This window comes from Drosophila suzukii, chromosome 3 (assembly GCF_043229965.1).
Source record: "Drosophila suzukii chromosome 3, CBGP_Dsuzu_IsoJpt1.0, whole genome shotgun sequence".
NCBI classification, from domain to species: Eukaryota; Metazoa; Arthropoda; class Insecta; order Diptera; family Drosophilidae; genus Drosophila; species Drosophila suzukii.
In genome coordinates, this window is record NC_092082.1 from 6,894,904 (window position 1) to 6,917,242 (window position 22,339).

Below are 22,339 nucleotides of genomic sequence, written 5' to 3' on the forward strand. Positions count from 1 at the left end.
GTGATGAGCGGTGCCACTGAGGGGAACCTGCTGCTGCTGCGGGCGGTCGAGAAGCAGCCGCCGCTCTACGATCGCGGCGATGAAAACTACAGGAAGCGCCTGCCGAGCGAGAACTCCTGGGACATGGTGGCCTCAGAAGTCGGAGAGTCGGGTGAGTTGCGGGTGCGAGCGGGATGGCGCCACGGTGTTGCGTAGTTTTCGGCCAGTGTTGCACAGCGCTACGTTACGTGCAATCGGTCCGGCCCCGGGTTATCGGCCATCGATAGCCGTGCCCGAGTTGGCAGCCCGCTGCCGGCCAGTGAGTGTGTGTTGGTGATGGCAATCACACGCGTTGCCATCGATTAATTCGAAAATAACGAATCTCCTGTTGAATGCGAAGCCGTTTGGGGGTGACTGAATGAAGGAACAACATTTTATTGCCGCAATTTTGTGGTTTTGATTTGAGTTGGGTTCCTTTGGCCATGTATAAAAATGCTGATTCAAGTGATTGATACAATTTTAATTTTTAATATTGAATCTTTGGAAAGCTTTAATTTTAAATTGTGTACTCATTCTTCATAAGGTTTTACAAACAGGATTGCTTAGAGATAATTTTAGATGCAAATATCAGAAAAAAAATAATAAATTGACGCAGAAAACGCCTTGGCGGAATTGATATATATTGTTGAAACATTTTATTATTTTTATTTGATCAAAGGGGACATTCCATTAAAAAAAATCTTTAAAAGAAGTAGGTTATTTCACCGAAACGTAAGAATAAAACATGTCTAAATTTTTTTGTCACATATATTTTTAAATTGGTGTTTGATTTTTTCACCTTAAAAGGTTTATCTGATACTTTTTAGTATTCAAAATATATTTTTTAAAACATATAGTGATAATTTAACAATAATATTTATTAATTTTTGAAATAGAGGATGTTTTTATATTGAATCTTATTTTTTACGAGTAAAATTAATTTTCAACGTTTGACACAAAATGCACTATTGCAAGCTTGTTTTAAAATATTTAATAGCCGATATGTTTAGGTATGAAAATCTTAACAATAAAACATTATGATTTTAAAAAGCAATTTAAAAAATAGTTAATTAATGAACAAAGGTTCTGTTGAATTTTTTGAACAGCTGTTCCCAATAACAACATTTTATAAGATATATCGTAAATATAATGTTACCAGATTTCTACTATCGTAACAGGTCTTTAAGGATGGCAGCTCCATATATCAGTAAAAATACCCCCGCTAATGCCGTGTTATCGATTGACTTTGCTATTCACCCCTGAAACATTCTTCCGTTTAAACTTTGCAAGCCTGCCGGGCTAAGTTTATTATTCAGTTTTTCTTACTAAATCAAAATCACGCAAACTTAGTCAAGATGAGCATATACTTAACCAGTATGGATTCGAGTGAGTTTTTCTCTATATTTAATTTTCTTTATTACAAAAGAAGCAAGTCAATCTTTCTAAGTATGTAAGTGTGTGTGAATCTAACTGAGTAGTCCTAAGTCCTGTCACGTGGTTTGTGAGAGTTATTTATTTAGAAAACGGCAACTCTTTTTTCGCAGATTGTGTCGTATTTTTTGTTTCAGAGTTCAGTAATTATGACATACCCAGAATTGCAAGCTATTACACATGCGTACATACATTCATACATATGTATGTATATATGTAGATACATTTTTTGTGTAAAATCATCAAATTATATTTTTCGGCTAGATTGTAGTACTCGCTCGAATAAGGATATGTGCGCCAAGACAAATTGAAAACTTTAAATGAAGCATATAGTTCATTTTTTGAAAAAAAATATTTCCTTTTAAATAATCATCCATTTGGATCATAAGCCTTTGTAGATATTTTCCAAGGCCAAACAAGGTGCTGCGCGTTTTAAAAACTTGCATTTTGGCCAAAATCGTTTTTTGTGTGACAAAAAACTAAGCAAAAATTCGGTAACCACAATGTTATATATTAATATAAATAATTGCCTGCTTGAAAAAAATGTTAATGAAATATAAGCAACAGGAGATTTAAGATTTCAATAGCTATGCGAATAAAAAGTGTGGAACAATTGTTTGCCTTCGATAAAATTTTAACAAATTGTGAAAACCATTTTCCGGTTTTAAAATAAGCTATGTGGCAAGAAAAGTAATAATTTACAACAAATTAATTTATGGACTTCTTCAAATAAGTCGTACTTTTTTTAGTAATTAGAAGGGCACTTAACAAATTGTAACGATAAGGCAAGTATTTCATACTCAACACCTACTCACCTTTTGCAATAAAACAAAAGTTTTATACAATTTTTTCAGAAAGCCCTTTTTTGCATGCTTTATATATTATTCTTGCACACAAGATATTATTTGACATCTAACCAAAACTCACGGGTAGTTTAATTTAGAAAAAGATAAGCTTCAAAAATCAATGTTGAAAATATTTGTAACTGACTAGTCGTTTTGCTTAGATTTTTTCGGACACGTTATTTTAATTAATCAACAAAAAAGCTTACTTATTGAGCCAATTAGGCCATAGGCTCACGAACTAAATTATTGCCCCTTAACCAAATCCCTAAAATGAATGTATGTATATTAACCCTTTGGACAACAGATAAAAGTGTCATTTCATTCTGCTAGATGAGAAGCAAAACAAAAATCAAAAATTATAATTTGCAAATTGTACGCATTTTTTGTATATATTTGGTACAAAATTCTTTAATTGTACGTAAATATGTAAAGTAACATTTAGGTAGTAGGATTTGAGAATTTGCAATATAAAATAAAACATGGAACAATAACCAAAACAGCTACACTTACTTATCTGCTGCTCAGTGAGTATATATATGTAGCATACTTTCATGCGTAACCTTTTTCAGAACAATCAAATATAAGACCATCAAACTTAAATGCATTGGGCCAAACAAAATTTTAAAAAATACCACTATCAATTTATCAAAATATTTTCTGATTATCAGGAAAATTTGGTACGCTCTTATTACCTACTTATTTGATATTGCAGATGAAGAGATTTCGCACATATGCTAGGGACTTTGAAAGTTTATGGTTTCAGCTTATTTTTGTATTTTCGGGTTCAGACCAATTTGGGGGTGGTTTGCCAGATGTATTTGTTAGCTACCTGTAGTTTAATTTATATTTTACCTGTCTAACCTAGCCACTCCCTCTCTCTTCTCTTGCAGTGGAAAAGTGCAAGCGACGCTGGCGTCAGCTACGGAACGATTATACCCGGTGGTGCAACGCGGATGCCCACCGCCGTCGAAAGGGCCAACGTCGGTTGGCCTATCCGCTGGCCGATGACCTGCGCTTTTTGGACCGCCACCTCAACCTGGCCGAGGACATTGGCATCGACGACGAACGCAGCATATCGTCGGACAAGGACAGGGACAGGGATAGCAACAGGGACAGCGAGAGCAGGGATCACCTCCAGCATCAGCCTCAGGTGTCCTCAAAAGATCGCGCCGCCTCGGTAAGCAACTCAGTCAAGGAGGCCAAGCAGATCAGAAAAGTTCGTGAAGAGAAATCACTTCGAGAAGAAGAGGAATCTTTGGAAAACCGAGAGGATCAGGAGCAAGCAGAGGACAGGTCTCCTGAAGAAGAGCTATTTGAGCCGGAAGAACCGGAGAAAGTTCCCGAACAGGACAGTTTCCTGCAATCGGACAATGAAGGCGACGAGTGCGTGGACGAAGAGCATCTAGAGGAGCTGGAAGGCTTTGATTTTGACATAGAGCAAACGATGCAGGAAAAGGAATCGTCTCCTGAAAAGTCTCTGGAAACGGATCACGCTGATTCACCCGCCAGCCAGTCTGAGTTCTTTATTAAAGAAAGTAACGACCCCCATCTGTTGATTATTAGCAAAAAGAACTCGGCAGCATCGGTTGGTGAGCCCGAGGACGAGGACTCTAATTCCGAGGATCCTCTGGAGGAGGCCATGGAGGAATCCATGGAGGATAGTGGCGAAGAGTATGCCGGGTACGGGAAAAAGCGGGCGGCAGGCGGCGAAGACACCACTGCTCCCAGTCGCCGCAGACGTCGCGGTGCCCGCACATCAATAAGTTCCGCTGGCATCAAGGAGTTGCCTATTCGAAAACCTCTCCAAGGACAACGAATCACTCGTTTGCAGCGCCGGAAATCGATGAGTGTGGCCGCTGTGCACAGTGTTAGGAGTTCCACATCGCCGGTGAAGATGACACCGGTGCCCAGATCCCAGCCATATAACAAGCCACCCTCTGGTCAAGTCCAGATCAAGAAAGTGGGCCTTAGGGATGACATCTTTCCACGACCCACGGGATCAGCTGGAGGCCAAAACCAATCCAAGACCCCACAGCAGCAGAAATCGTTGATCTTTCCTAAGAACGATTCGATTGTCGCCATCCCACAGGTACCCGCTCCACCAAAGAGATCCGTGGGCAGGCCGCCAAAGAAGCTTCACTTGATCCAGCGGTTGGTGGACCCGCAGCCCAGGCCAGAATCGCCTAAAGTCTTGACTATAACCAAGCCCAGCAGCTCTACCGTGAATAGTAGCAGCAACAGCAGCAACGTGTCGAATAAGAACACTACCACCAGCAGTTCGAGCAGCAGCAGCGCTACCACCAAAGTTACCACCAGCAACAGCCTCAAAACCGAAAAGAACGATAACATAACCGTGATGAGCTACACTTCCAGCTCGACAAGCACCACCAGTCCCAGTGCCTCTGGTACAGTGGTAACTGCCATACCCACAGCAAGCTCTGGAGGATCGTCTGTTTCGGTGCCACCGTACGTCACCGTTTGCAAACGTGGTGATCGGGGCACTCAAACCGACAGCCCAAGCGTCTTCTCCGATGAGCACTTCCTCGAAATGATCAAGCCCCAAATGCGGGAGATGAACTCCCGCCAAAAGATGCACTTCAAGAAGAAAGTATTCCAAGCGCTGATGGAGACCTTTGACGATGCCACCGATTTCCCCACGGCTGGGGAATTGCAGCACTTCAATATCAATACTCCGTCTGGGTTTGAGCACGTTTCGGATCCGGAAATGCGGCTGGTCAGGGAGCTAGTTAGTTTGGTGAGCGCGGCAAAGGTGACTGTAATTAGACCGCCAGCCGACAATGCACCTGTCCCCAGCCGCAGCCCAGCCGTTTCGGATGCACTGCGTGCACCGCGTCCAAACATGCCGCGTCATGTGATCCAGAGGGTCTACAAGCAAGGCACTGGACTCGAGATCGCCTCGAACAACACGACCGGTGCTGGGCAGGAGAAGAAGCTGTACAGGATCCTGCAGATGAGCGGCAAACCGAACGGCAACATGAGTGCCTCGCTGGACAATCTCCGCAAGGAGAGCGTGGACAGTGCTCACGGTACTGTGAGGGTGACCAACAGCGCCTCAACCGCCAGTCCCAAGGGAGCAACCATAGTGGCTGCCGTGAGACCACAGGGATCTACGATCAACACTTTCTTTGGGCAACCCAACGGAGCGCAGCCTGTCAAGAGCGGGCCGCCTGTTAAGGTGCGTGCCATGTCCCGGAGGTACTCCGTATGCGGCAGCAGCAATCCACCCAACGGCCAAACCAGCAGCCCAAGTCCCGCCACCACTGGCAGTTCCTTGAACTCCAACCTTAACCCAATGGAGGCGGCCATGCTAAAGCGGAGATTGATAGCACCTACCCAGGGAATGGTGCCACCATCTCAGCGACCTCGGTATTCCGCTGGACAATTGTCAACCGTTTCACATGGCGGTAGTTTGCTGGTCAGGAAGTCGATGGGCCCTGTACCTGGAAACCAGAAGCAAATCTCACCCACCGGCAGAGCCTTGACGGCTCAGAAAACTCCGCAGATTGCCAGTGTCCAAGGATCAGTCTTCAATGATTTTGTCCAGCCCAAGGCCGCTGCAGCTCCCTCTGCTTCCAGCGATGGAAGTTCGCCGAGTTCCGCGCTAAAGCGCAGCCTGGTCGTGGCCAATACAAAGACGTCCTTCCAGGACCTTCTTCAGCAGCCAAGTCAGCCGTTGCAGAGGAAAAAGAAGGAATCCTCGGAGACAGCAGCCACCATTGCAGCGGATGATTTCTCATTAGCCAGCCTGAAGCGAGAACCTGTGGACCATATTGATGATCAGGACGACATTCTCGGAATGTAAATTTAAGCCAAGGAAATCCCCGAAGATCGCAAGCATATATTAAGAATCTTAAAGATTTAACAAAGACAGCAAAAATCATCGACACAAAAATTGAATAATTGTTTAGATAACTAAAACACCCATAATGTTGCTTAAAACATTTTTTTTTACATTTCCTTATAATTTTAAGAAATATGTTCCCATTTCCGATTCGTTGCTGCAAAAAGTAAACCTGACTTCTGCAAAATATTGTTTATAATTTGAAATGGGAGAATAAATACCAATTGTACACATAAACATTTTATTAAAGATCACGAAAATATTCCTATTGTAGCCATATACTTGTTTTTAAGAGAATTCGAATCTAAATTTCATTTCACAATTTGTAGTTATATAAAATCAATAAATATTGCCTTTTTCAAGTTCAAGGAAATGCATTGATTACTTGCTATGAAGTACATTATTGGGGTTTGGAATGGAATCCTTTGTTGTATTGACAAAGGTATTTAGCGATGAGTTTAAATGAGTCAATTATATCGTGTTGGACTGATTTTAAAGTTCACCTGCTGGTGCAATAACCGCAAGAACTTTAAATACGTGGTCTAATTTCTAACCAACACGTCATTGATAGCAGAAGATTAGATATAGTATGTCGACACATCATTGTTCGGTAAACCTTAATTTACCTATGCCATTTTTCAGGAACGAAATGTAAAAATTTCAAAACAGGATTTTAACAGAGGGACGCCACTCCTGGATTATATACATCCCGTTTTGGGTGAACCACCGGTCAAGATTTACAAGGCATTGGTAAATCTACTGGTCTTTTCGCACGGGCTTGGAATCTAATCTAGAGAGGTCTACCTTGATCGGCAGCCGTAAATAAGGGAGTCAGTGCCCAGATAAGCCAAGAACATATAAAACCTCTCCCCAAGTGTCTGCGTAGCTCAGTCGAAATTTAGACATTCACCATGAAACACTTTGCAGTCTGCGCACTCCTCATCTTGCCGCTGGTCAGCGGTGGATTTCCGCCAGCACCACCCACCAGGCACTTTGTGGCCTACGAGATCCAGTCCACCAACAACAATTTGCCCGAGATGGAAGGTAAGAGGCAACGGGAATATTACAAGATGGTACCGAAAACTATATGGTCTTTTTTCAAGAATTCGGATTAAAGAAATTTCTACAACATATTTTGACAAAGTGTCTCACATGTTTTGAGAACCAAAAGACAATCTACGAAAAAATATTTATTGGAAGTGATAGCAAAAAGACATTGTGGTGTGAATTTTTTTGAAAATATGAAGAAGTAATGTGTGAGCCGGTGTCCATAATTCTGGTCTTTTTAGGTCTATGCTTCACGCAAACGCCGCTCAAACCATATAATAATATATCATAATTCGTATAATTTATAAAAAATATTTTATACTTTGGTTTCATTTGGATTGTTATTTTGACTCCTTACAGTTATTGTTCAGAAGATGCAGGCCATGCTCCAGAAAATGATGCCGGAAATCTCCGTCATGGCCGATGCAGTTGTCGTGCCCGACATGTCTGTCCAGTCGGACGCTGGAGTACTGCCCGATATGTCGGTGGCCACCGATGCTGATGAGACCCCCAGAAGGCGTGCCGCCCAGTTCAAGGTCGCCCCGGTTGCCGCCCCCGTGTTTTCCCAGATCCCCGACATGTCCGTCCAGGCTGACGCCGGCTTGATCCCCGACATGTCTGTGGCCACCGATGCGGATGAGACCCCCAAGCGCGCCTCTTTTGACCTCAAGAAGCCTCTTCTGGACAGGATCGCCGGAGCCATTGCCAGTGTTGATGCCGATCTGATTCCGGATATGTCCGTTGCCTCTGATTCTGATGTGACCCCCAGGAAGGCTGTTCCCGGTCTGAAGACCCTGCCTCAGTTCGCCAAGGTCTCTGGAGGCGAGCCAGTGGAGATTATGACCCCCAGGATGGCTTTTTCCGGTCCCAAAACCTTTCCCCAGTTGACCAAGGTCTCTGGAGGCGAGCCAGTGGAGATTATGACCCCCAGGAAGGCTTTTTCCGGTCCCAAAACCTTTCCCCAGTTGACCAAGGTCTCTGGAGGTGAACCAATGGAGTTTTTGACCTCCAGGAATGTAGCCGGTATTAGGACCATGCCCCAGCTTAGAAAGGTCTCCGGAGGAAAGCCAGTGGAGATCATGACCCATGCCGATGCCGATCTGATTCCGGATATCTCCGTTGCCTCTGATGCCGATGAGACCCCCAGGAAGGCTATTGCCGGTCTCAAGACTCTGCCCCAGTTGACCAAGGTCTCCGGAGGCAAGACCGTGGAGCCTAAAGCCCAAGAAGTTGTTGAGGATAAGGGTAAGTAACCTTCACAATTGTTCGTAAATTGTAAATCTTTTGAGAAGTTTATTACTCCACTTAAAGCGTAGTATGTTAAATTTTTGGAGTTTATATTAAAAGAAATAAGAAACAAATTAATATCTTAATAGATAATGAACCACATTGCCTTAAAAAGAAATTTTAAGGTCATTATGGTCTTATTAATCACAATAAGTATTGCATTTTTAATTTAATTTAGTTTTAATTTAATACTTTTACCACTTTTAAGTCAGAATAAATAAACCCCTTCTCGTCGTTTTTTCTTATAGCTGCTATCCAGGTGCACGATATGTCCATCGCTAGTGACGCCAAATTCGATCCCAAGATGACTCTGGCTGCTCTTTTGGCCAGGCGCCACTAATTGATCCAGGAATTATTCAACTGACCCTGTTTAAATATGAAATAATCCATATTTGACTGGCTGTGCGTTCTTGTATTTTTAAGTTTTTATATGATTGCCAATAATCAGTTTGAGAAGAGTGAATAACATGTGGTTTTATTTTTGTTTTCATTTATTATCAGCCATTGATTGGAGTGGTTTGGTTGGTTTGATTTAATACGTACAAATTTCCTATCGCAATAGTTGTTCTCTATTATGTGTATGTTATCATTATTGGAAAAAATGGGAATTTAACTATGACGCATAAAGCGCACGTGAAGTTATCATACAAAACTTCTTTTGGTCAGCTTTAAAAATATTAAATGATCTACTACAAATTAAATAAGAAAAGCATTGGATAAATGCATTGAACTTTATAGAAATTTAATTTTTCATAAAGACACTTAATGAGTTCTTTTCGGATTTTTGTTCGTTTTAATTATATTAATAAATACTCCAGAACCTCATTTAATGTCAAGACTAACCCTGACATCTTCTGTGCTATTTACCCCATGCAGTTAACTGACGAAAATTTATGTATGTAGATGACTCAACTTGACCTCTGCCATCTTCTCAACGGCGGAGGGTTCCCAAACTGGAGATACAAAGACCGGACCTAATCCAAGTTCAGGCTTTGCATGTTGTCCAAGAAAAAGCTGATTAGGTTTGGCCCTGGGCTAACCTCCTAACTAACAAATAAAATGAGGTTTTTTTTGGTAGGCATATCAGGGAGGCGGAGGTGTATTGTATCGCTTGCTATTTATAAAAAGGAATTAACGGCAAAAACCGGACCCACACACAAAAGTGGCCGAATGTGATCCCAATGTGGCACATGGCCATAAACAACGCGGGGGTGCAGAGGTCGTTCGGAGCGGGGAGTTTGCGCCAGTGATGCCGATTAGAACCCCTTACTTATTTTATTTTTTGTAGTTTTAATTGGATCTAGGAAAAAAGAAAAAAATAGATGGTGTTAATATTTGGTTTATAATAAATAATTAGAAAAAGGAATATACCTACCTATAGTTTTATGAGTGCTTCTTAAACCCCTTCTCACTTTCCACTTATTCTATTGATATGCAGACTACTATAATTGTATTAAAGTTCTATAAAAAATATTAAAAATTAAAAGAGAGAAAATTAGTTTTGATATTTAGTTTTGTCAAAGAACTTTTTATATTTTGGTCCTCAAAATAAGTGGTTGCCATCTCTACTGGAGTTCCTGCCACTTTGTTGCTGCTGCCGTTGTGATTTTCATACAAAAGCGCTAAAGCGGCTACTAAATTACGTGCTCATGTGTTCTAGTTCGGGCCAACTCCCCCTCAGCCGCCCCTCAACCAAACCGCCCACTCCACCGCCCACCGCCCCCTCTACATATCGAGCAAATCGCACTTGGAGCCGCTAATGAACCGCAGTGGTCCCGACCAGGAGGCGTCCATTGGTGGTGGTGCTGGTGGTTCTGGTACTCGTACATATATCAGTGGTGCTGCAGTCCCGACATCCTACTGGTTCAGTTTCTGGTTTTTGTTTTCGGTTTTTCGCAGCTTCGCTTTTACCTTTTGCCGCATTTTCAAACGGAACAAGTTTGAAGAACGGTTCCGAATGTCAAATATCCCGCAAAGTGCCGTAAAAGATATAATAAAATAATTTCAACAACCGGTTCACCAAGTGCGATAGATACGACAGATCTTACTTTAATGCATCTACATGTGTTCTTTTAAAGTAGTACATGAAGTGTTATTAATTCGTAAACGTAAGATACCAATATACATATGTGTCAACAACATATCATTTAAACTAATTTGTTTGAAAACCATTTTCACATAATATAAAAAAATTGCCTTATAATTTGGATCTTAAACAAACTTAACTTAATTAGGTATGTGAACTTATAAAAAAAATCCTTATCCTAACTTAAAGAGTTCGAAAAAGATATCGTCTTTCATTTGCATAATAACAATATACCTTTGTAGTCCTCAAGTACCGGGTGTAAAAATACCGTTTAAAAGTGTAACAATGCTGTTAACTATTGTGGGCAGGCCCGTGGATTAAATTGCATAGCATGGTCGGGTTTGGAGGGACGAAACAAAAAGGGGGATCTGCAACAATTGCCGCTTGATTAAGGTGCGCATGTGGGGGGAGTTGAAAGGGCGCCGCCAAAAATTTCAATAAACTCTCAATCCACGTCAGGCAAAAATAGTTTCACTTTAACCGCTCTGTTATACCAATTTTCCTTGCAAAATAATACTAATTTATCAGCTTTTCCAAAGTTTAAAATCTATTTCCTAGCGTTAGGGGTAAGAATACATTGTGACTTGGTTAACAGGTCGGCTTAAGGAGCTCAGGTCTGGGTTCAGAATACTATACCATAACTTCCTTTCATTTACTTTGCGCTGCTGCTGCTGTCAGGTCCAAAGTTTTCCCCATTGCGCTGTGGCTTTGCAGCTGTCGCATTTGATGTGAAACTGCCACCCCTTCCACCGTCAAAACCCCCTCGGGTGGCTTTTGGTTGCACTTATTACAAAACTTTTAACTTCTTCCCGTTTTGCATTTTCATTTATTTCGCCGCCTTTCATTCACTTTCGGCTTTGTTGCTGCTGCTTAAGCATATCACTTCACTCTCGAAGAAATTTCATTTCACTTCCTTCCGCTGTTTTATCCACCCATTCACTGAAAAAAAAATATTAAAAAAAAAAATATTTTATTGAATGTACATCGGATTTATTTTTTTGCCTTTAAAATTGTCATTTTTTTCAAATTTTGCTCAACACTTTGTAACGCAGTGAAGAATTTTTAAGTCCTATAACTTATATACATTCTGTTAACTAACTTAACGGAATGAAGTTTACTTTAAAAAAATAATTAATTTAATAAATCTTACTTAAGGGAGTTTTTTTAATTTTCTGAATAACCTCAACTTGTTTTGTTGAGAACAACTTCTTTTCTTCTCTTTTTTCAGAAAGTTTTTGCTGACTTTGGCCTTTTGATTTCCATACTGCATTTTGCATTTGAATTTTCTCCTTTTTTTGGGGCGCCAAACTTTTGCTTTCAGCCGGACATGAGCTTGAATATATATTTCCCCTACAATATATAAGTTGGACCCCATCGTCAATATACTTATAATCGAAATTTACTTAAAGTTGGAGGTCAGCTAAAAGTTAAGGCCCAATTTCAGTGGGCTTGTTTGAGTAAAAACTTGTCTAATATAATGAACGCTTTTTCTTAGTAAGAATTACTTAGCGACGTTAATATTTCAGATTGAAAAAATTCTCCGCAGGGGAAAAGCATGAAAGGGGTCAGTTTGTTGGTTAACCTTTTGCTAATGACTTCCTTGTCGTCGCTGTGGGCTCCTCAATAAGATAAGCCCAAAGTGCAACAGCAACAGCAAACACAACTGGCAACCAGCAACATCAGCAACTAGCAACATCAGCCACTAGCAACTAGCAACTCGCAACAACAGCAAACACTTCAAGAATGTTTAGCGAACACGCGATGACAACACAACCGCTTTTAAGCCCGGCAAGATAATCAAATTTTATTTACCCTTACAGTTACTACAGGTTTTACTCATATATTATCTGTAGGAACATAAGACTTTTTTATTATAATCAAACCTACGTACTTAGTATTAAAATATAATGAAATTTAAATATATCTATTTAATAACATTTTTAGTAATATCGAAATACGCTTTGAAAGAGTATGTAGAAGAGGAACATTTTTATGCGCAAGCGAGAAAGCAACAAACACGATGGGCGGTTCAGCCGAAAGCCAACAGATGGCGCCAGCTAAACTGTTTGCAGGCAGGGCAAAATAAATGAAATTCACTTGGAAGGAAAACAAGAAATAATTCGCCGCAGGTGATGTCAAAGAAGGAAAATTCTCTTTTCGAAAGTGACAGATAAAATTGTCAGCTTGGAGAAAGGAGGAAAGAGAACTTGGAAAAGTTTTGACAGATCTGTGAAGAGCAGTTACACTTTATTTTCAAGAGTTAGTCGTTGATCTTTGATTTAAACTATCCTAAATTAAATCAAGACTAATAATATTTAAAATTTCTCTAAAACAAAATAAAAATGATTTTCTAAAATGTAATTATTTTATTTTATATTACTATTTACTCTAATTAGATATAAAAAATACAAACGATTTATTTAATGACTATGGAATACAAAACGTGAATACTTTTATCGTGTAAAATATTGTATTTTATTGCTGTTATAAATATAGGTTTTTTTTAACTTTCCCACATTTTCCCACACGCTTGGGACATTATGCTATACAGCTGAACTTAATGATTAAAGTTAAGCACTTTCGCCTCGTTAAAAGTAGCATGTGCACCGTAGCAACTACATCCCCAAATAAGCGGTTGCAATAACCACTGTAATCATGGTTGCAACATGCCACTGCCACCATATCGCTGTCTTAACCTTTCCAAACCAAATCGACAGGCATCCAATTAATTTGAATAATAGTTAAAGAAATAATTTTTATTTTCGCTTATTATTCATCTTTGAATAAGTCATATCAGATGTGGAAAATAAATAAAAATCACATGAAATTTGACAGATTCCCACCGTAAAACATAACTCATTTTTCCCATGGCACAATAATTTTTCTATTTTCAGTTTATGTAACTTATTTTCTTGCATTTTTATTACCTCGCCATTTGGTGCTCGTGACCTGCGGACGATTCATCTTCCAGTGGTTGCATTTCAGTCTTATTTTTTGGTAAAAATAAATTTAATTAGCCAACGATTTCGTGGAGTAGTGGGTAGATGGGAAAGAGCGGTTTTCGGTTGCTGCAGTTGCAACTTTGACATTTTGCCGCATTAGCAAACGATTGCCGCAGTACGTGATGTCGTATGCCCCCCTTTTTCCAGCCATCCTCATCTTTTTGGCCTTGGTATTTTTATTTCATCGCTTCTTTTTCGGTTGGCATTTCGGTTTTGGGTTATTCAGTATTTTTTTTAGCCCTGCCGGTAATAAATATTTTATTAGACGCGGTGTAAAAGGTGTGCAGAATTTACACCAGTGCCAGGTGAGTTTAGGGCCTGCATGAGTGGTCTTTTTCCTGGCTGAGTCATTTGCGGGGATTTGCATTTTTGGCCATAAAAAACGAGAGTTGGCAGCTCTTTCTGGCATCCTGTTTATGGTCGAGAAGGGGTCGTTGGGGGTGTGGATTTTAAAGCCCCAATTTGTTTTCCCTCCTTATTTATATTTATTGTGGCGTAATTTTTTTATATCCCTGCCTGGCATTGTTGAAAGTTTTATGAGAAATGAGAAGCGAGAAGGAGCAAAGGTTCAGTAGGATGCAGTAGTTGCTTATTATGGCACTCATGAAAATGCCCTTAGATTGAATAGTAAGGAGCATGGTTAAAGTAGCTACCAGCTCAGATTGATTTTTAAAGAAATGGAATATTCTTATGGAATATTTTTAGTACCAACACTTACTTTACACATGAAATGAAATTTAATCAAGTATCCTTATTGCATGAATGTCTAACCATATATATAGTGCAGAATGATATCCCATGAATTTCCCAAGAATCTACTAATTGAGGTAGCTCAAAGGTGGTAAAATATTCAACCTACCTTTCCCAATTTGCCCATAGTATTTTTCGCCCTGCGTGTTTGCAGCTTGTAAGTTTCGCTCTTAATGACACATACTTTTGCCAAAGACTGTTGCTGCAGCTGTTTAACCTAGTTATTTATGACACTTGGCCACACTTTGTCAACCCTTCACACCCACACACGGCCACACATATTTATTTTCTCCACTTTTCTTTGTTTTTGCAAATTCCTTTTGGCAAAATGAAAATTCCTCTCCAGTAAATAGTTTACAGGACATGGGAGTAAAGGAGTTGTTGTCCTGTCTGGATGAAAATATTTGTGCACTTGCATTTTATTAAGGCTGCAGGGAGAAAAATTATGACCAAGTTTTTATAACTATTTTTATAAAGTGGCTTGTAATAAATAAAAACCATTTAATGTACCAAAAAAAAACGCAGTTTAAAAGTCAATTTATTAATTTAAAATATTTTAAACTACGAAAGTTTTTAATAACATTTATCCCGGTGTGGCAGAGCACATCGATGACCCCTGGGTGGTAAAGTGGAGTTAAAAGGAGGTGGCAACGGCACAAGGAATTTATTATCATTGTCGCCTGGTCAATGCACCTGGAATCCAAGGAGGGGAAAGGAGCTTCGGGATGTCCCCTGATGTCCTGCAACAAATGCTCTGGCATAATTAAAGCCATTTGTTTCGGCTGGGATCGTTGCGGGTCAGGCGATTTATTGTATTTTCCAGTTAGTTTATGCCTCGAATTGAAAATCGGCAGGCGTCCATATGCACTCGAAAATTGGTTTCAAAATACATAACTTAAAGAAATTGTATTAAACAAATTTTGTTAGGAATGTGTTATTTTTTTTTGTACATGGTAATAGTTAATAGAGCATTAAAAAATGTTGATTATATACTCTAAAAGTATTTTAGGTGTCTTGAAGAATAAGGTCTGATATATTTTCTCAAATTTATTTGAGTTTTAGAATGGAATAACACAAACATTTTTAATTTGCAGTATGTTTTTCTTTTCCGAAGACGAAATATATTTTATATATTTATTTATCATATTTGTGGCTTAACGTTTTTAAGTGTTGGGAATAAAAATGAGTATGCAACATCCTCATAAATTGCAAAAGCCAAATGGGCAGGGAAATCAATTAACCAAATGCTCGAAGCTCATTAAGACCACCACCAGAAACGAATTATTGTATTATAAATATTCTGGCTCTAGCCATTAATTTCAATCGCGGATTGTTAACAAACGACGCCATTCGAAAATGTTCGCTGGCTTTCAAGTGGCTGCCGATCAATTTTGACAACGACAGCGTTTCACAAAACGATTTATGCGCCAACAATATGGCTACTCGGTGCATTTTAAAATCATGTTCAGCTGTAATTTATGCGAGCGAAATATATTAATAAATAAAGGGCAAAGAGCAAGATGCCTGAGATTACGCACTGGGAGCGTTCTGAAAATGGTAAGTATCTATCAGATAAATAAAAAGGGAAATGAAAAGTATAATTCTAAAAGTTATATGATTTTAAAGAGATTTTTGTGGGTTTTAAAATATGTTTAGGTAATTTTTAAATATATTTAAAAATTTATTGTAAAAACAAGATATTTTTTTAATTTTTAATTTAATGTTTCCTACAAAATTAAATTTTTTTTTTTAAATTTTTCTTAGGGTTTTGTTTGAGGAACTTCTCTGTCGGAACTCGGAAATGCAAATATAATATTGCAAAAAAACAACAAGCTCAGCTCGGGCCTATTGGACCGCTCACATTAATTTGATTTAAGCTTCGCTGCTTTTTTGACATTTTTATTGTTATTGTTTTCTGGTGCGCTTTTTTGCGCTTTTCTGTCTTGCTGTGCGATATCGGGGGTTCCCATCGCTTATTGTTGTAACGGTGGCCCTGCATTGTTTTTTTTAAGCGTTTTCCAACACATTTTATCGTTCGTTTGTTTTTTGTTCGCCGCGCTTTCGTTCCCAGCTTGCTTTTTATTTATTTGGGCCATTGTTAAATGGCATTTTCATGCTCAACTGGCGTCAAATATGGAGTTCCCAGCTCCAAAACGCGAAAAAAGAAGGTGGTTCGGGGTGTTGGTTCCCAAGTTTCTGACACGTGCCCAATTTTGGTGGCGGGGGTGACAGGTGAACATTTAAATTTGCTCGTTTTTCCGTAATAAATAAACAATATATTTCGTTTTGTTCTGCGAAAATAATTTTTCCAAAAAACTGCTGATAAATTCATTGAGCAATAAATAGTTGTTTACTTTTTTCAAACATTGTGTCCCTCCATAAATTCAATATAAAATATTCAAAATATGATTTTGCATATGAGAGCACATTTTGTTGGTTTATTCTGGCTTGTCTATTTTTTTGCGGCCTCCGCAAGTTTGTAAATATTTTTGTGCAATTTGCTACACATTTGTTTTGCAATTTGTTTATGAGCATTCGGGGCGATATGAAAGGTTTTCTGGTGGCTACAGTGGGTAAAAATAGTTGGTAAACGTTTAAGATATTAAAAAGTTCTAAAAATAAGTGCAGTACTTTTTTAATATTTTGATAATAAATTGTAAGCAATGAAAAATTACAATATTTGTATAGTAATTTAATAGTTAAGAGGATATACATATGTTTTTTCATATGGAAATTATTTTTTTTTTCATTCATTTTACGTCTTTTTTTTCATATTCTGATAGTATCTTATGAGCTGAAAATATTTTCTGTTTGAAACGGATATTTTTTGTTCCCACTGTTTGCATACTTGACTTCCGTGACAAACTAAAATATTAAATCGGAATTCCGTTTGCTTACAAGCGCAGTTTCCTTTACGGTTGTCAAACTCTTGGCACTCACTGTGCCACCGTCTCTGGGCTAATGCAAATTTAAATGGCAATTTGTTTAAGCCTCTCAACTTTAACCCGGCAATCCACTGCCCCCAAAAAGGGGGCGGGGCAGCGGGGCAGATGTAAAAATGTTACTCACATTTGTTTCGGAAAAGAATTCGCAACTCGGAACTGGGAAGCGGAACGGGAAGAGTGAATGGGTGGCTGGGTGGCTGGGGGGAAAAGAACTCAACTAAAACGCATAAATCTTCGTAAAGTGTCAGTGTCCATATTTTTTGTCTTCCTCTTCTTGTTGCTCTTGTTTCGCTTTCAGTTGCGCACTTGTTGTTTTTGTCATTGTCAGCAGCAGCAACTTTTTCCACCAGAATCTACAGTCGAATTTCCATAAACTGAACTAGGATCGGAAAATTACAAGATTTTGGGCCACTTATGCAAACTATTACTAATTTTATTTTTTTGGGAATTTTTAAGACAGCTTACTTTAGTAGAACATGGAAAAAAGACCCCAGGCTAGCTATATAAAAATGTTGATTTAATAAAAACTCTGAGAACTTATCTTAGCCAATATTACTCATACGTCCCATAAGCCAGTTTAAAATTATAATAAAAATTCAAATCAAACTAAAACTTTTTAGTTATGCTGCTTAATATTAAAAAAAAACATACAAACGTATTATCAAATTTCAAATATTCCATAAAACTTAGTGTTGGATATATTTGAAGTGATATGAGAAACTTATTATTTTCAAATATTTTTTTTACCAATATAATATTTTTAGAAAATGTAAATAAAACACTAATGAATGTAATTGTTACAGATGTCTCACTGTATCTGTTGCCGCTGCTGTTTCTGTCCATTGCGTTTCGGGGTAATTTGTACGCATTTCTTTTGTCATTCTGAGGGACTTTGGTTTTTTTGGACTTGTTTGCTTACCCCGACAAAAAAATATGTTCTGCTGCTGTCATCGAGGCTGCTGTTGCTGCTGTTGTTTATTATTGTTATTTCATTTGTTTATTCCATTTCCATTCGCCACCAAGTGTGTGAATAACGAGTGGCAAAAAGCGGAAATTAGTTGCAGGCCTCCAGTCCAAAAATATCTGATTCCACAAAAAGTTGAGCAAAAATAATTATAAAAACGAGTGCCGGGAAAGTAATGGCACAAAAGTGTTGCTAAGCTCGGCAAACTAAAAACAAAAACAATTAGGAACAGGCAAGGGGCAATTAGTTACAGGAGAGGTCAAGGAGGGAAAAGCCAGGGGGAAAATCGGGTTGGAAAAGCGAAATGGGAGGAAAACACAGAGATGGACAGCAAATAAATGCAAATTAGTTTCGCAGCAGTTGACTTTTTGTCTGCGTGCACTTGCAAAGCGATTAGCAACATTTATCCAAAACTGAAACTGAAAACGGGTAAAAGTTCCAGGGGAAGAAGTACCAAAACTTTCTAAAAAGGTTGCGGAACAGAGGGGCAGTTTAAATGATAAATAAACAAGTGTTTGGTCACTTGCTCCTCCCTTTTGCAGTTGTTGCTAAATAATTGCCAAAGAAGAAACGAAATTGTTGTGTAAACTGCTGTAGATGAATTTACAATCGGAAGATTTAAGGTATTTAAAGTATTTGCAAGTAACACCCTCTCATCCAACAAAGTGTTAATGAATGGGGCTATAGCATGAATGGGGAATATAGCAAAACTAAATCTGATTTTCTTTTACGAACGTTTTTTTGAAAATGGTTCGAAGTTTATTTTATTTTTAAAATTATTTGGTTTACATATATCAGAAGGCCTGAATTTTAAAATGTTAGAATACACTTGAAATATCCTTATAATCCTCATAAAAGAAATCAAAATAAAAACCACCAAAAGACTTTAATTGATTTTATTTATTTATTAAAAACAAAGGTTAGACATATTTGACCTTTTTTTATTGTCTGAAGAATTACCTCCTATCCAAATCGTTTTTAGCTCTCCCTTAAAGATATATATTTTCGTTGAATATTGGTCAAAATTGTTAAATTGAAAAGTAATAAGCCAATAATTGCGCTAATTGAATTAACACAGGAGAGTTCACTCGAGTGACTGGAGTGGAATGCATATGTTGGATTAGCAATTATGCATAGAACTAGATAATGTATAGACCAGCTGGTTTGTAAACAATCTAATACCCTGATTCCCCTTCAAATATTCCCCACCATCAAGCAAACAAAAAGTGGATTTCGAGGGGGTCCTGTCGGTTTTACCCGGCTAATAAGCACTTAATTAAATTAACGCTGCAGTCCGAAAAATCAGAATTTATCCCTCTCTCTTAGCTGCTGCGGAAATAAATGCAATTAAAAAATATTAAAATTATATAACGGACAGAGCTCTATCTATCAGGCGAAAAAGGGAGGTACGGAGGGAGCTTTATTGACGTTGCCAGGATATTGTGGTTGCCATAAAAGGATGCGAGTGGAAAATGGGAGCACACATAGTTTCCACTCGCCAACATGGGGCAAAAATGTTGGCTAATTATTTGCAAAATATTGGTAGCTCCTGTTTATACAATTAGTCATATTGCTGGTCGGTGGGCAGTCGGATTTCCCGCCAACGGTGGCGGTGGCAACCCTAAAGTAGTTTATTAAAATTGCACAAAATTCGTTGCAATTTGCTGCGAATTTTCGTTCCGTCGAGTGCCAAATTTCATATGCTGATGTACAATTTTCAGCAACAAAGTGGAGCAAATCAGCAAGGAAATCAAATGAAGGGCCACCAGGGGATTAATCCAATTTCGACGAAAAATTACACGAAAACAGGGATACTTCTCTGGTATTTCCTGGAATTTAAACAGCCACAATTTCCACCAGAGTAACCACACTTTCTAACTCCATTATTGCCCTCTTGCTTTCTCCCCCATTTTGGCAGCACTTTAATTCCGGCTCAATTAGAGTAGAAAACTTGATAAAAGTTTCTGTCTGTATCATTAAATATGCCACTCACTGGAACCCTATAACCTCATCCCATCTCTTTTCCCCTCTTTATAACTGCCTCTATCTAACTGGAAGCTGTCTGTCAACCACAGAGGACCAATACCAATGCTATTCAAATTGCGTATCCATCTTCATTTATTTCATTTTCCTGTAATTTCCTGCAAAATTCTTTCTTTGCTGATATTGCCCATGGCACCCCTTTTCACCATCACTTTCTGCCGATTTTCCTGCCTGGCTCCGACTTTATCTATCTTTTCTATCTCCGCGGACGGCACGTCTTTTTTTGGTCGGAAATAGAAAAGTGCGCCAACTTTTCGCCTGAATTGGCAACGCTTACACCTCCCAGCTACCACATTTCCACCTCCTTTTACCCCTATTGGCTGCACTTTAGCCAGGAGTCTCTTACACGGGGGAAAAATATTTCAATTTTAGTGTGTTCTCAGTGGACAGTGGAAAGTTTAGTTTGAAGATTTATTTAAGCGATACTCTACAGTTCTTTAAGGTTATGTTATCTATTTTAAAATATATATATAGTTATAAATATATTTTTGCATCTTATAGTTGTGTTTAAACTTACTAAAGGACAGATAAGAACTTTGCATTTCCTAATTTTTAAATTCAGTGTGACCAAAGTCATGAATAAATCAAAATGATTGGATCACTAAAGTGGTATTCAATGAATGTATATGAATTGTAAGCTTTTATACGTACCAAGTTTTCAAATTTTATATCATATATATATCATATATTTAAAAAAAATGCACTTAACAGTCTCGCAATGACTTAAATTTTTAAAAGTATTTTCTTTATTTGCAGTGTTTTCATGTTATGATAATGGATTTAAAAACGCTGCTTAGAAATTAAAAACCTACAAAATCTTTTTTTCAGAATAAATTTTATATTAGGACTCCTTTTTTTTCAGTGTTCCCCCCCGGGGCACCCCTCCCTCTTGCGGTTTTTGCGGTCTTGTATGTGGGTTGAGTGCATCCATCGGACGATGGCAACCTGTAATCGTTCTTTTGCGCCACATTTAAAATGTCTCCGGGTGTCTCCTTCATCTCTGGCACAGCTTGCCCCCTGTTCACCCCAACTCCTCTGTTTTAAGCCCCCTTTCCATCCCCTGACCACCGCCACTGTACATCTGTCTCCGTGTCCATTCGTTCATGTCTTGTTAGCGTAAATCAAGCGGAACAAAGCGACGGCAGCCAGGAAGAAGAATCCGGCTGAACTGCCGGAGGAAGACACCACAGAGGCGGAGAAAGTGGTTGGGAAAGCGGGGGGTGAGGGGGGCAGACCACCCCCCTAGACTGCAGCCCCCTTTGAAGTCAAGTCGCTGGCTTGAAATTTATTACGGCGCTCAAAAGCGGAAACTCGCTGGCTAAACTGCGCCTCTGGGATTGGGTTACGGATTGCAGTCCGCCGGAGAGACAGCTAGCTGGGATGTCCTTTTTGCCAGGACCCCGTTGATTAAGCGCCGCGCCAAAGCTTTCAAAATGGCTTTGTAATGCGGTCGGATGAAGGATTCAGTTTAAATTGATAAATTCCGCCAGCTCAACCGCCGGGAAATCTCACGGATCGCTTTAGATTGCCAAGGTGCCGTCATTTTTTTTTAAAGGAAGGAGAGCTCTACACATAAGTCCCATAATAACTTGGAATACTTTTGTGGGTTATAGATATTTTTTAAAGCTTAAAATAACTAAAAACTATAAGGAGTTCTATATTATATCAAATTTAATTAGCTTTATTTACTTTCAATACATTTTTTTTTATATTTATTATTTTTAAGATGTTAGTATTGTTAAAAAAATTAAAACTAACAAAGGATCATATTTTACTAAGTAGCAAGGCTATTGACTATAAAAATATTAGGACAATCATTATTATGGGAACTTTAATATAACTTTAAAATGTTTATTATGGGTCTCTTTTTATGGTTATAAAATGTTATAACTATGATTATTAAGGTTCCTTTTAAATTTTTGTTCAATAAATTCAATACAATTTAATTGAAATATAACTTTAAATGAAAGACACGCTAATATTAAATGTATGCTTAAGTATTATAAACATTTTATCATTTTCACACGCATACTATGCTTGCTTCAATCTTTTAGATTAA

At 38.6% G+C, this 22,339-nt stretch overlaps 2 protein-coding genes across 2 annotated transcripts; both read left to right on the top strand.

Moving 5' to 3' along the window:
- Positions 1–3: 3 nt before the first annotated feature.
- stwl (stonewall) lies at positions 4–6,540 on the top strand. The gene is made up of 2 exons (XM_017079111.4): positions 4–151; positions 3,185–6,540. Exons 1-2 carry the CDS (start codon positions 4–6, stop codon positions 6,115–6,117), a joined length of 3,081 nt encoding a protein of 1,026 aa, XP_016934600.3. The 3' UTR covers positions 6,118–6,540.
- A 496-nt stretch (positions 6,541–7,036) lies between these two features.
- Positions 7,037–8,956, top strand: LOC108012548 (uncharacterized). Its single transcript, XM_017077962.4, has 3 exons — positions 7,037–7,200; positions 7,564–8,448; positions 8,739–8,956. The coding sequence occupies exons 1-3, from the start codon at positions 7,068–7,070 to the stop codon at positions 8,828–8,830; spliced, it is 1,110 nt and encodes a 369-aa protein (XP_016933451.4). The 5' UTR covers positions 7,037–7,067; the 3' UTR covers positions 8,831–8,956.
- Positions 8,957–22,339: the final 13,383 nt, after the last annotated feature.